The 12,212-nt window shown below is 46.0% G+C and overlaps 3 protein-coding genes across 3 annotated transcripts; 1 reads left to right on the top strand and 2 right to left on the bottom strand.

Moving 5' to 3' along the window:
- Positions 1-50: 50 nt before the first annotated feature.
- F4817DRAFT_351806 (zf-PARP-domain-containing protein) lies at positions 51-2,204 on the bottom strand. Its single transcript, XM_049305127.1, has 7 exons — positions 1,782-2,204; positions 1,492-1,633; positions 1,342-1,443; positions 1,207-1,282; positions 1,077-1,154; positions 497-1,026; positions 51-438 (listed from the first exon to the last, which is right to left on the bottom strand). Exons 1-7 carry the CDS (start codon positions 1,795-1,797, stop codon positions 423-425), a joined length of 960 nt encoding a protein of 319 aa, XP_049154561.1. The 5' UTR covers positions 1,798-2,204; the 3' UTR covers positions 51-422.
- Positions 2,205-2,479: 275 nt separating this feature from the next.
- On the bottom strand, positions 2,480-10,737 carry F4817DRAFT_277367 (uncharacterized protein). The gene is made up of 12 exons (XM_049299505.1): positions 10,069-10,737; positions 9,359-10,011; positions 9,036-9,310; positions 8,574-8,978; positions 8,362-8,526; positions 8,211-8,307; positions 7,678-8,157; positions 7,377-7,622; positions 6,091-7,326; positions 5,567-6,041; positions 5,029-5,512; positions 2,480-4,973 (listed from the first exon to the last, which is right to left on the bottom strand). The coding sequence occupies exons 1-12, from the start codon at positions 10,685-10,687 to the stop codon at positions 2,744-2,746; spliced, it is 7,365 nt and encodes a 2,454-aa protein (XP_049154560.1). The 5' UTR covers positions 10,688-10,737; the 3' UTR covers positions 2,480-2,743.
- A 245-nt stretch (positions 10,738-10,982) lies between these two features.
- Positions 10,983-12,129, top strand: F4817DRAFT_351804 (cytochrome c oxidase assembly protein COX16-domain-containing protein). The gene is made up of 2 exons (XM_049305126.1): positions 10,983-11,346; positions 11,424-12,129. Exons 1-2 carry the CDS (start codon positions 11,080-11,082, stop codon positions 11,502-11,504), a joined length of 348 nt encoding a protein of 115 aa, XP_049154559.1. The 5' UTR covers positions 10,983-11,079; the 3' UTR covers positions 11,505-12,129.
- The last annotated feature ends 83 nt before the right edge of the window (positions 12,130-12,212 follow it).

Raw genomic sequence — 12,212 nt, 5'->3', positions numbered from 1 at the left:
GATATTCATCTATAGGTACAGATACAATACTACCTATCTCGATGATATTTGGGAAATTTGATTGATCTCATCAAGTCAATTGTATATACCTGCTATGCTAGTTTTGTGGTCATCAATTATGGCGAGTACCGGTAGGTGTAGCTCAAGAATCAATACGCCGATGTAGTAGCAACAATCTCAAGCATCAATTGGTATCTCTCGAAGCACAATTACCATCTATGCCTTCATTCTGCTGGTATTACATGCATCATTATCAAGACCTCCATCTTGACTGTCCTGCTTAACGAACTGACTAAATGTGAAAGGAAACGCATGGATTATCTGCTTGAACACCCCTTAATAACATTGCAATGGATTAGGAGAGGAATGACGTCTTGGAATTGCAGTCAACTATATGTCCGGCCTGAAAGAACTTAGAGCTTTTACTCATTGTCATCTCTGTTCCTCTCGTTAGCTTAGATTGTCAAACCCGAGTTAACTCAAGTTGAAAACTTACGTCTTCTTGGGACGACCTCGACCTCGTCCACGCTTGGGAGCAACTTCTTCCTCGGCAGCTTCGGCGGCCTTGGTCTTGCGGCCACTCTTTGCTTTGGGTGCTGCCTTCTTGGGCGCTGCCTTTGGGGCAGGTTCCTCGTCATCTTCTTCATCCTGCTCGGGTTCAGCAGCCTTAGCCTTGCGACCGCCCTTCGCTTTAGGTTTAGCCTTAGCCTTCGGGGCAGGCTCTGGTTCCTCATCTTGCTCGTCATCGTCAGATTCAGGGGCTGGAGCTTTGACAGCAGGCTTCTTGCCTCGAGCTTTTTTAGCAGGGGCCTTAGCCGGAGCCTTGACAGGCGCAGCCTCTTCCGGCTCTTCTTCCTCTTCCTTATCCTCGTCGGCTACCTTCTTGGACTTGCGGCTAGCTTTGGTGGCCTTCTTCTTAGCAGGCGGGGCATCATCCTCTTCATCGTCTTCCTCATCTGCCTTCTTGCGGCCACGCTTCGCAGATTTCTTGGGAGCAGCCTTCTTGGGGGCATCCTCTTCCTCGTCCTTAACAAATGTGAGTAGAAGCAAAAACGGGACACAGCGGATAGACTGACCTCATCATCCTTCGCCTTTTTCTTGGAGTTAGTACGACCACGAATAGCCGGATGGCCAGGCTTGTTGAATTCGGGATCCTACCAAATTGTTAGTTACGATTTAATGGAATCCGCAAATTGGAAAGCTTACTCCTTTGAAGTCTTCGGGATCGATATGACCTTGAGTCACGACACGCCGGATCTTTTCTTGGATCTCAGGGGACTCACTAGGGGAGAAAATTTAGCAAAATGGAAGAACCACAACCCGTGTATTGATAAGACTTACTCTAACTCGTCGTAACCGTCGATCATGTCCCACTGGTAATCACCATCACCATCGGAGATCTTCTCCTGAAGGTTGCCGACGGTCTTACCGGAGACGCAGCCCCTTTGAAAGGATTAGTTGGTGATTTATAAAAGCAATAGACTATCATACCAGTGTCGCCATCTGTAGGATCCATTCTCGGCTCCGGGCAAATCAACCCAGACACCGAAACGCAGCTCACCCTTTTGGATTTTGTCGCCGGTCTTCTTGCACAGGGTATCCTGGCAGCCAGCACGGCCAGTCTTGGCGATCTCTAAAAGATAGGTTAGCTATACTACGAAAGAAGACAATTGGGTAAGGTAAATAGTATAGTGCGAAGACGATGATGATGATGATGGGGTAGAATGTAAGGGGTGATATTCATGACGATAGGGATAAATAAAATAAAGCTTAAGACGTACCAATGCGGTAAGACATAATTGTCTCGTATTGATTTGAGAAATACCTAATGTATAGTCTCTTGGGATGTGGCAAGTCAGTAGGTACCTATGGGATCAAAGGTGGGTGAAGAATCGTATAAGATGAGATGGTGGCGATTCGGTGTAGTAGTAGAGGCGACCCTCGGGAAGATATTAATTGATGCAGGTCGTGGAATATGTAAATTTTGAAGAAAATTGCTGAAGAAACTGCAATTTCACAGATGAGTTTCTTCAAGGTTAAAAGTGTGTCAAATGCAACACATCCGAAATAAAGAGGATAAATGGAGAGACAAAATGGCCTCAGGTTGTCAAAGGGAGACAATAAGGAAGGTGGTTGAAATCGAAAGAATTGGAGACGAGTTCGGGGGGCTTGAAACGCGTTGGCAGCGCGTCGAACACGGAGGTAGCTCCAGACACCCCGAACTGTCTACTTAGCAGTGGGCTGTGCCCTTACAGTTGGCCCTATGTAGCACAATTTAGGCGGTAACCTGATTGATTAGGGCATGAATTATAGGTGTCTTTAGGTGCCTTATTCTTCACCTAGGCAGGTACCTATGAACGTACACCACTCACACACTAACTGTACCGCACTTACCAAACCATGGTTGAGTTACGGTATATTTAATTTGCACATCTCTTCGTTTAAGGGGAAACGATCACCTGCTTGAAAATCCTACCATTTCCCAATTTGTTTGCATTCGTAATAATATCGATAACTTATTTCATTTCATTTTCTCATATTTCATTGCATTGTACCTCCTTTTCCTCCAATCTAAAGACGCAAAAAACACAGCCTAAATATGCAGAACCCGCGCGTAGAGAATGACTATTAAAAATATCATGTCCAAACCCCACGGTGACAATGAGCTTCTCGCATCCCAAGTCTCATAGCGAGGAAACGAGCAGCTATGAAAATGGAATAAAAATGCAATGGTACTGTTCTTCTATAAGAACGGACACCAACCAATATACATAGCTGACAGGTTCTTCGGATTGACAGCCTGCTTGATCAGCTCTTCCACCTGCCCCTCCACCCCAAGCGGTATGCTCTCGTCGGGTAGTAAACCCCTAACTTTCCTCTTAATACTATCTACCACGCTCTGCGGGTTAAGCCTGACTACCTCGTTTTTTTTACGCTTATCCCGCTGTAGATCTAACGTCGGGTCGTAGATAAAAGCTTCTAAAATAGTCATCAACGTTTCCTCTTGCTGTCGAAGAATGCTTAGTGTCAGCTCTGAGCACTGTCTAAATGGTCCCTCGTATCCGTAGATTCCCATTGCTGCCACCATATTGTGCGTTAAGCGGAATGGTACCCGTTCAGGCTGCGCAAAGGTAAGGCCTTTGTCGAAAAGACAGTTGAAGTCGACATGAAACACGCCGCCGTTGCCTTCTTCTAGGAGCACGTTCTCTCCATGTCGATCACCGAGTCCTAGAATGGTACCAACCATCGACATGACAGCGCACGACCTTGTATACCTGAGTCGAGCTGCAAACCAGGCCGAAGGGTTCGGGAATTGCGAAATGAACCAATTAGGAAGTACGGGTGGGAACATTCCTATGATCGTTTCTGAAAAGATTTTGGTATTCTTGTCTCCCGAGGCAGCATCTTTCATCATCTGTGCCAGGTGTTGATAATTGGGGACAATGCCACGCGATCGGTAAATGGCGAGGAGAATATCCCGAAGTGTTTTAAGCCCGTCAACCCACTCGATGATACCGCACTCCTCATTGAGTGGCGTAACGGCGTACGTTTTAATGTACAGTTGTCTCCTACTGGATTCCGCATCTCGCTTTAGCGATCGATTGATCATCCCATTGAATTCCATTAGCCGCTGGTCAGTTCGGAGATCGTCCTTTGGCTTGATGAGCAGACCATAGTTTACTCCGTTCGACCCGCGAGCCGTGAGTTTTCGAGGTTTCGCCAGAGAACCTAGCACTAAAACCTCGTCGAGGAATGACTGAATGACAATGACGTCTCGCGAAAATGCTTTATGTTTTTTGACATTATCCGTGAGGGTAGGCAGTGTAGCCGTGAGACAGGCCTCGATCGGGACGACAAGGGGACACGGAGTGCATTTGTGATTGAAGTTCAAATCCCGGGTAATGCTAGCTACTGTCGTCCTATTGCTCTGGAAATCCCCATTATTACACGCCATGAGTAGCTGCTCTGCCAACTTCTCGCCCATTCGCAGTAGAGCTTTGAGATCGTAAGCGCCGTTTTCTACCTTCTTATTTTTACCCCTGAGCTTTTGTAGCATTTGCTGACCGCGCGTCCTCCGTTCAGAAGTCGCTTGCCGAGATGTCATAACAGCAAACAAACTCCATAGTGCTTGTCTTGGATGAGCCTCGACAACTCTCAGTATAATCTCCTCGAGTATCATGAATACTTCTGTATTAGGATGAGCAATACGAGCTACCAGTTGAGGTAAAGTCGTGTAGAAGATGTACGCAGGTAGCCGCTGAATTGATTTGAAAAGATACTTATGAAGCGACTCGAGCTGTGTTTTACGACGATAGTGAAGCTCTTTGGAAAGAGAGATCTTGCCTTCCGGCGCTTTATCGACCTGGGCACCCATCTCAAGCCATAACGTTAGTACCCGAGGAAGGGTTTGGTAGAGGTACTTGACCCCATAGTTTAACGATCTGATGTAGTTCTCGATTACGAGCTTCGCCGTCTCCCCTGTTAGATATTCGTCACTTTGATCATCTGGTTTTAGAACCTTTTCGGATTCAAGAACCTTTTTATAATGTCGGCCGAGGTAATAGTGACCCTTTTCCCATGTGCCGTAGATTTTAGGGACGTTTCGATAATGTTCCCGCAGCGCAGATGCATGAGTCTGGCCTGCACTATCGAGCCACTTTGCGAGAAGCAATTGAGCACGCGCAGTCAACATGCTCTGTTGTGACTCAAGGTTTTTCTCGGAGGATTCATGTTCAGTGAAACTATGGCTGGTAAACGCTTGGCTATCAATAGCTCCCTGAAGCGTCTGTATTGCCTTTCTATTGTGACCTTCTTTCCATAAGAGTCGGGCATTTTCGATGGTCGCGGAATTATCACCCAGCTGCGAAGCATGGAGTACCGCGTTGAAGGACTGGTGCATGGAATTGGTCTTTCTTGCAAGCCGAGCACTTGACAGCCAGAGAGCTGAGATATCCAGGTCACTGAATCGCGACCTATTAAAATTAGCTTTCGAAGGCAAGCCATATTATGTGATTCACAGAAACCTACCCTAGCAATTTCATAGCTGCCCGCCGAATACTGAGCACATATTGTTTATCGCTTACATAAGATCCGAGAACCTCAAGACGTCGGCTGAGAGTTTTGAGCACCTCCTGAGGATGCTGGTTGCCATCGTTGTTAATGCCAGCAATAAGCTCTAGATCGGTTAAAACATGGCATTTCAGCATGGGCTCGTGACACGCCTGTAGTGATGATGTGACTGAGTAATTCATGGAAGCATTAACTCTGTCTCTGAGTATTTTCATCTGATCGACGAAGTCCTTGGTCGATCCCCTTTTTAGGCAAAGTAGGGCTTGGGCGATTGATACGTTGAAATTTTCCGTAAGATCTCCTTGATACTTCCTAATAAATTTCTCCATCGTCTGCCATCTTCCCGTTGCCCAGGACGCTTCTACGGCGTACGGCACTATCCGATTGATCGTCGTTATTGCGGTGTGCTTCTCGATGCCTTCTACATAATTCAGAAGGACATCTGTGATCTTGATTAGCTATCAGCGTAACCGAATATTCAAGGGAAGCGGCTCACCATGCTGTCCTGACTCCTTAAGACAGGTTAAGAGGTCGATCTGAACGTCCACATTATCAGGGTCTTCAGCCAGCTTGATTTCATACCAAGTCTGTGCCGCTGCCCATCTCCCAGCCTTCCGATGACTTCGAACCTGTTGGTTAATGTCAAGTACGTGCAGATGTGCTGATATTCCCTCTAAGCCATCCGGTTCATCTATTTGCGTATATATGTCTTGCAACCTTTGAAGGAATCGCTCTCTCTCGTCGGTGCCTCTCTTCTCCTCGTCCACCTGACGAATATGCTGTTCCAGATGAAACAAGGCTCGGGAGTAAGCTTTGCAATCTACTGCCCGCTTCGATATCAATTCAGCGGGAATGGATTCAAGTATCTTTTGCACTTTATCCATAGCAGCGTGGTCGCGCGGATTAAGGCTAGTTGAACTCCTCTTCAACTGTAACCATCGCATACCGTAGTCAATAAAACGAAACACAGCCTATTATAGTCAGTCTTAGAATTATGAAGAAGACACATATGAAACTCACCTCGCAGTACAATTTTTGATTCTCCCTCTCTTCATAAGTAGCATTATTCGGAACTTCGTGTTGAAGTACGTTGAGAAGTTCATTAAGAACATTTGAGCGCTCTTCGTCCGTCGTATCTTCACCAACAACAATGTGAAGAACTACATAAGGAAATAGAAATTCCGCTGTTGACAGGTCCTTAATTCGAATCACCCGGCATAGGGGTTCGAATATGAGCTGAGCAAATGGAGCTTGCGGTTTGCGCATAAGATCGAGGGTGAGATTCCGCATCCAGTTGGCATACCTTGTCTTACCGGGACGAAAGATGGGGTATTCTGTCTTCTGCGGGGCCATTGGCTGGACAACGTATCTCGAAGTCATGAAAGGGATTAAGACCTCCCGGGCATTTTCAGACATCGTCAGCCATTTGCGGTAAATAGGTGCTGCCTCTCGAGAGCCTTGCATCTCCACGGCGGCTCTGATGTCAGATCTGTCGAGAAGCTCTTGCATAGCATATGAGAGGAACCCCTGAAGATTAGTATCAGTCGCGGAGAGGAATGATTTAACTAGAACCTCCTCTAGTATATATATAACAAAATCTGTTGTCTCGCCAGCATGCTCAAAATTACTTTTAACGACGATCTGCCTCTCCGCACGGACTGTCTCCACGCGGTTTGGGTCTAAACAGCCTATCAACCCTATGCACTGGGTGCAGAGATCGCTGATTTCACCGTGGACGCCGTTATATCGTGATGAGCAATCGAGAAGCGAGCGAGCAAGAATAGGCACAACAGAGTCAGGTTGCTCACTAACGGCGGATGCCTGTAAATAGTCTTGCTGCCTCTGCAGATAGGATACGAGCTCCCTCAGTGCTAACAAGACGACCCCATCATTCTCATGGCTAATTCTCTCTGCGAGCAAGGAGAAAGCTGTCCTGCTGTCGACAGGTTGACGGAGCTTGCTCAGTTGAGCTTCGATATCTAACAGGTTGTTGATGTGACTAAACGATGGTAGTTTGCTAATCATCGCTTCTAATACCACGCTCTCTTTTTCTAATAAAGATTCGATTAAATTTCGAGTCAGCTTCTGGGTTGCTTCGTCGAATGAGGACCAGTAATGACTGATGAGGAAGAATGTCGTTTCAATAAGAGCCTCGACGTCTTCTTCTTCCAAGTGAATAAGCATCGCAGCCCAGCATGAAAATGCAGCGGAGCGAAGTTCGTCGTACAGCATTACCGCCTGAAGACAAGCGGAAATCTATTCTGTGGTCAGCGCGTATTAAGTGCAAGCCAAGGCATCGACATTACCTGTGGGCGAGCAATACGGATATACTGTTTACCAGTCCGAATCATCTCCTCCATCGCTTTTATGTATCGCTTCCGTTCCTGTATCGGCGTTCGGGTTGACGCATCGTTGATGACTTGAGTTAGCCCGGCCATGAGTGCCAGCGCATACCTCTGCAAAAAGGGGCCTGATGCGTGTACTTTTTTCTGTTTCAACTCTCCACTCCCCGCTAGCATCATGCTTGCCACTTTATTCAAGACGCCGCGGATCTATAAGTCTAATTAGCGTGGCTTATAACAAACCGTATGAGCATGGGGTTCTCACGTGAGGTTTTCGATCTTCTTCAGAATCGCCTGACGCCTTGAGTAGTTCTAAGGTAGTCCCGATAGGTTCTATTCGAAGTAACTCCAGAAGACCACCCGATTTATTAAGATGGGGCGATATATGTCCCAACAGCTCCATACAAAATTGCTGAATATCAGGAGCCTCCTGGGTAAGTAAAAGAGCCAGTATTGGACCTAGGTTGGCCTCGTCCAGACACGGTTGCCAGACTTCTTTTTCGTTTCGAGCTTCGGCGATCTTTTGAATAACATCCCGCTTCTTGGTAAGAACAAGCCAGGGCAGAGCATATTTTTGTATGTACAGTAGCAGCTCCACCACGCTCATATCTAATAGCTCTGCTAATAGCTTTGTCAGTTTTGGGCGGGTCGTGAGATCCTTGGTTGCGGAGAAGGCAAGATATCTCCAAAACGGTTCAAAGAATTGCCGAATGGCCATACCCCGAGAGCGAGCGAGCTTTACTATCTGCCTAGAGTAAGATGTCTGACGCAACAAAGATTACAACGAAAAACTCGTACCTCGGCAAATGCGGCTGCAGATATGATCATGCTCTCATGCCCTAGATAATCAACTAGCTTCACGAGTACGAGGTTTAGTTGATCATCATCTATAACACTAATATAAACATTTAGTAATCATTTCGAACCGGTGTTGGGTTTCTGCGCTTACCTTCCGACTTGAGACCAAGCTAAAATACAGGTTTCTGTAAGCTGAGGCATGTCTTGATCCGAAAGAGACCGAAGTATGTTGAGAACATTTGCGCAGTTCCTTTGTACGACCTTTGATGTGATGTTTGGATGAGTTGATGTAGATAAAAACACGGTAATAGTTCGTCTAAACCTGTTAGATAAAATTGAATAAATGCTTTAACACTTACTCACCCAGCAGCAATACGAAGCTCTCTAACAGAGCTCTGGAGCGACTTTAAGCACCATTGTGCAGTTACAGAAATTTCTATGTCTAGAAAGTCCAAATCTGTACAGTGCTTTGCGATGCGTCTCATCGCAGTCATCGCAGTTACACGTGGTTTCTGAGATTCGAGGAAACTTGGAAGCTGAACCAACGAAGCAAATATACCTTGAACCGCTTGCTTTGTAGTGAGGTCAAGGTAGAACGACTTTTCGCATGATGATTGTGGAGCCTGGCAATGACAACAGTCGAGTCGCAGGAACTTATCACCTTTCTTCTCATGTATTAAAAGCGTATCATCTGCAGCACAACAGACGTAGCCGAGCAAGTCGATAATTCGGCATAACTCGGATTCAGATAGTTCTTGGAATTGTGTCCTGTTACTATATGTAAGTAAAATATAACCGACGATGCAGGTAACTAAATAAACATACTCTAAGATAGGCTTTAAGTCTGCGAGACTCGCCAGGGGCTCAACCCCAAGTAAATGCCATAAGCGAGTGGTCAATTTGGATAACGACAGCGAATCAGCCGAGACCTTTCTTCGCTTCGACTGCCGCTCAGATTCCGTAGCATCTGCGACTTCTATGTTCAATTCATTAACCTGCTGGCGGAGTGCTTCGTCGGAAAATTGGTCGGTCTGCGCCACGACACCTAGCGAAGTAGACACAGGAACAGTAGCCACTTTCCGAAGCAGCTCTAAACACCTCTATACTAGAATTAGCATGTCCTTGTCCAATATTAGGTTGATACTCACCCATAGATCAGTACCAGAGATAGCAACCTCATTTCCCATTATCGGCTTCTCAAGGGCGGGTATCAGCTGCGAGGTAACGAGTCGCGATATTGGTTCAGATTGTAGACAAGTCTTAGCCACCTTGCCAAGTGACCTACAGAGCAATTGGTACTCGGAATTTCCCTGCTCGTCAGCTATAAGTCGTCCTAGAGAATGGCTTGACATTTCCATGCAGAGAAGGACTAGTAGCGTAAATGTTTTCTGCTGAATACAGGTATCAAAGCCATTGGTCGTTTCGATGGCCCCAAAAAATTGCAAGGCATTTTCTAAGAGGAAGGGGAGAACACTAGGAAATATGTATTGCCATCGAACCTGTGTGTCGTGGAGATTAAGATAAGCGTCAAACAGCCAAGGAATATATTCCTGGAAACTAGACATGATGTCGAATTTAGCGTACTGTTGCGTTAGAGGTGTGGATATGATAGAGAGAAGGCAAGTGGCATGTTGTAGAGCCTGCGATGCCAAAGGTATAACGTATGTACATTGTTGTTGAAGTAGCTTTAAGTCTCCACTAGCAATAGACATGAGAAACGGTTCTGGGGGCAATTGTAAGTGAATAGGGATATCTCGGTTCATCGAATTGGTTTTGAGCCCCTTGAAGTGTTCCATGATAGCTGTATAAATTATCAGCTGAGACCATCTCTACGGAGCCAAAGCAACTACACGCCTACCGTTGAAGCATAGCTTAATATATGTAAGGAGCTGTGGTAGGACAGGCCACAGAACCCCAGTATGAGAGGCAGTCAAAAGAATTTCATGGAAGAATAGCTCGATCTCGCCTCTTAGATCAGCGCAATGGCCGTTCCCAAGCATTTTCAAGACCTTCGGGAAGATCCACAACCACAATGGTTCGCCTCCCCTGAAGAGGAACGAAGCTGGGTCGGATGTTGCAGTCAGGACTTCTGGTGTTTCTCTGATAGTAATCTTCAAAAAATTCACAGCCTTTAATGCATCTGCGCGTAGCTGAACTCTGTCGGCAAAGGGGTCATCCCATCTAAGGCCTTCTAGAACAACTCGAGTATAGACATAGATCAACATGTGATTATGTTCCATTCGCTCTTTCGCGGTTCTTAATAGTTCAGGCTTATTCTTAACTTCTTCTATGATGCCGAAGAACTTCTTTAACTCTGCTGTCTCATCCGGTCGAGAAGAGCGCGTCGAAGCAGAGATATTTTCCACCAGCTGCGCGGCCAGAGTCGACGGTGGCGGGCCATTATTATTGTTCACGGAGCCATTCGCAAGGCTCTCACGGCCATTTGGACCAACTCTTCCATGAGATGTAGGAGCCATAGTGTTGGTGTTATTACCTTAGATCATCAGCCTGGTCTAAGACGAGAAAGGGCTGAGTTTGCGTATTAGAAGTTGGAGACGCGTTATACGCGAGTTTAATCGTCGCGAAATCACGTGATTTTAATTTAAATCTTTGGATCTTTGAACACAATCAAGGCGGGGTCACTGTACGAAGTACAATGGATATGCATGTATGTACGTACCTTAGGTACCTAGGTACATGCATCATGCAGCTTCCGTTGCAATACATAAGCGCATTTTGCAATTGATGTCATGCCACTCGTTTCTATATTCCATACTTCTCAATGCCAACATCAGCCTCTACACCCATTGACTGGTCCTGATCTGACTTGAAACCCGTTCTACGATTTCATTTACCTCGCCCGTTCGCAATGGCGATATTTCAAGCAAAGAAATATCGGAGTGCCGCCGATGCCGGCACGTTTGCCGCGAAATACCGTGCTATGATGGCGAAACACCCGTTCTTGCTATTCGGGCTACCATTCATGTCTGTTATCGTAGCTGGATCCTTTGTGCTAACACCTGCCACGGCCGTACGATACGAGAAACATGACCGACGAGTTAGACAAATGACGCGGGAAGAAGAATTAGGAGTCGGTAGAACAGGGCGGAGAGTCAATATGAAGGACGAATATTATGTTAGTTCTCCCTATGAAAGCTTCAGCCTCCTTTATTCTATATTTCCGAAAGATTATTCTAACGTATACGTATACAGAGGCTCGCTGCTAAAGACATAGATAACTGGGAACAGAAGCGTGTCAAGAGACTTCCTGGAGAGCACGACGGCGTGTTATAAAAATGTTCAGCCTACGGAACAACTTCACAGTCGATTATTAGCAATGCCATACTAAAACTCAGGATTCGATATGCTTATTTTAGAGCATCTGAGTTGATCACGATATGAGCGGTCCGTATATCAGGGGGCCACTTCGAGCCCAAATAAATCCTCAGGCCCGACTACTCAATTATCGATTCTGATGAAATACTCGTAGTAGTTGTGGTAAAACTACACAACGACTAAGAATAAATACTTCCCTCGGTCACCCTATTACTATTATAATAGCTTAGAGTGGTTTCTTTGAAAGCTTCATGTGTTGTCTTGATCTAGGCCGATGCGCTAGAGGTTATATCGCGCGAGATTCCACGATTCATCCAAAGACTAAAGTTCGGGAGTCGGCCGATGATTAGGGTTGGACCACTTTCATGCTTTCTACCGCCACCCACAATGGACCTAGAAGAGCCTGAAGAGGGGTAGCTTGAGCTCTCAATGTCAGCTAGGTATGCTTTATAGTGCGAGAGATGTACCCAATGTATTCAGTCCTGCCACTACATATCAAACATAATACGCATCAAATACGAAATATTGATTGCCTGCAGTCTTATCAGCAGCCATTCTCGGCATTGCAACTGTTCGGTTTTACTCAACCCTTGACTACCTACCAGTCATTGCAACCAGTCCTAAGAGGGTATAGACAATGCAAGCTTTAGCTCTATACTATGATTT

The sequence above is a fragment of the Daldinia loculata genome, assembly GCF_022478755.1.
Source record: "Daldinia loculata strain CBS 113971 unplaced genomic scaffold F4817scaffold_79, whole genome shotgun sequence".
In the NCBI taxonomy this organism is placed as follows: Eukaryota; Fungi; Ascomycota; class Sordariomycetes; order Xylariales; family Hypoxylaceae; genus Daldinia; species Daldinia loculata.
This window is presented reverse-complemented; position numbering and strand designations above follow the sequence as displayed.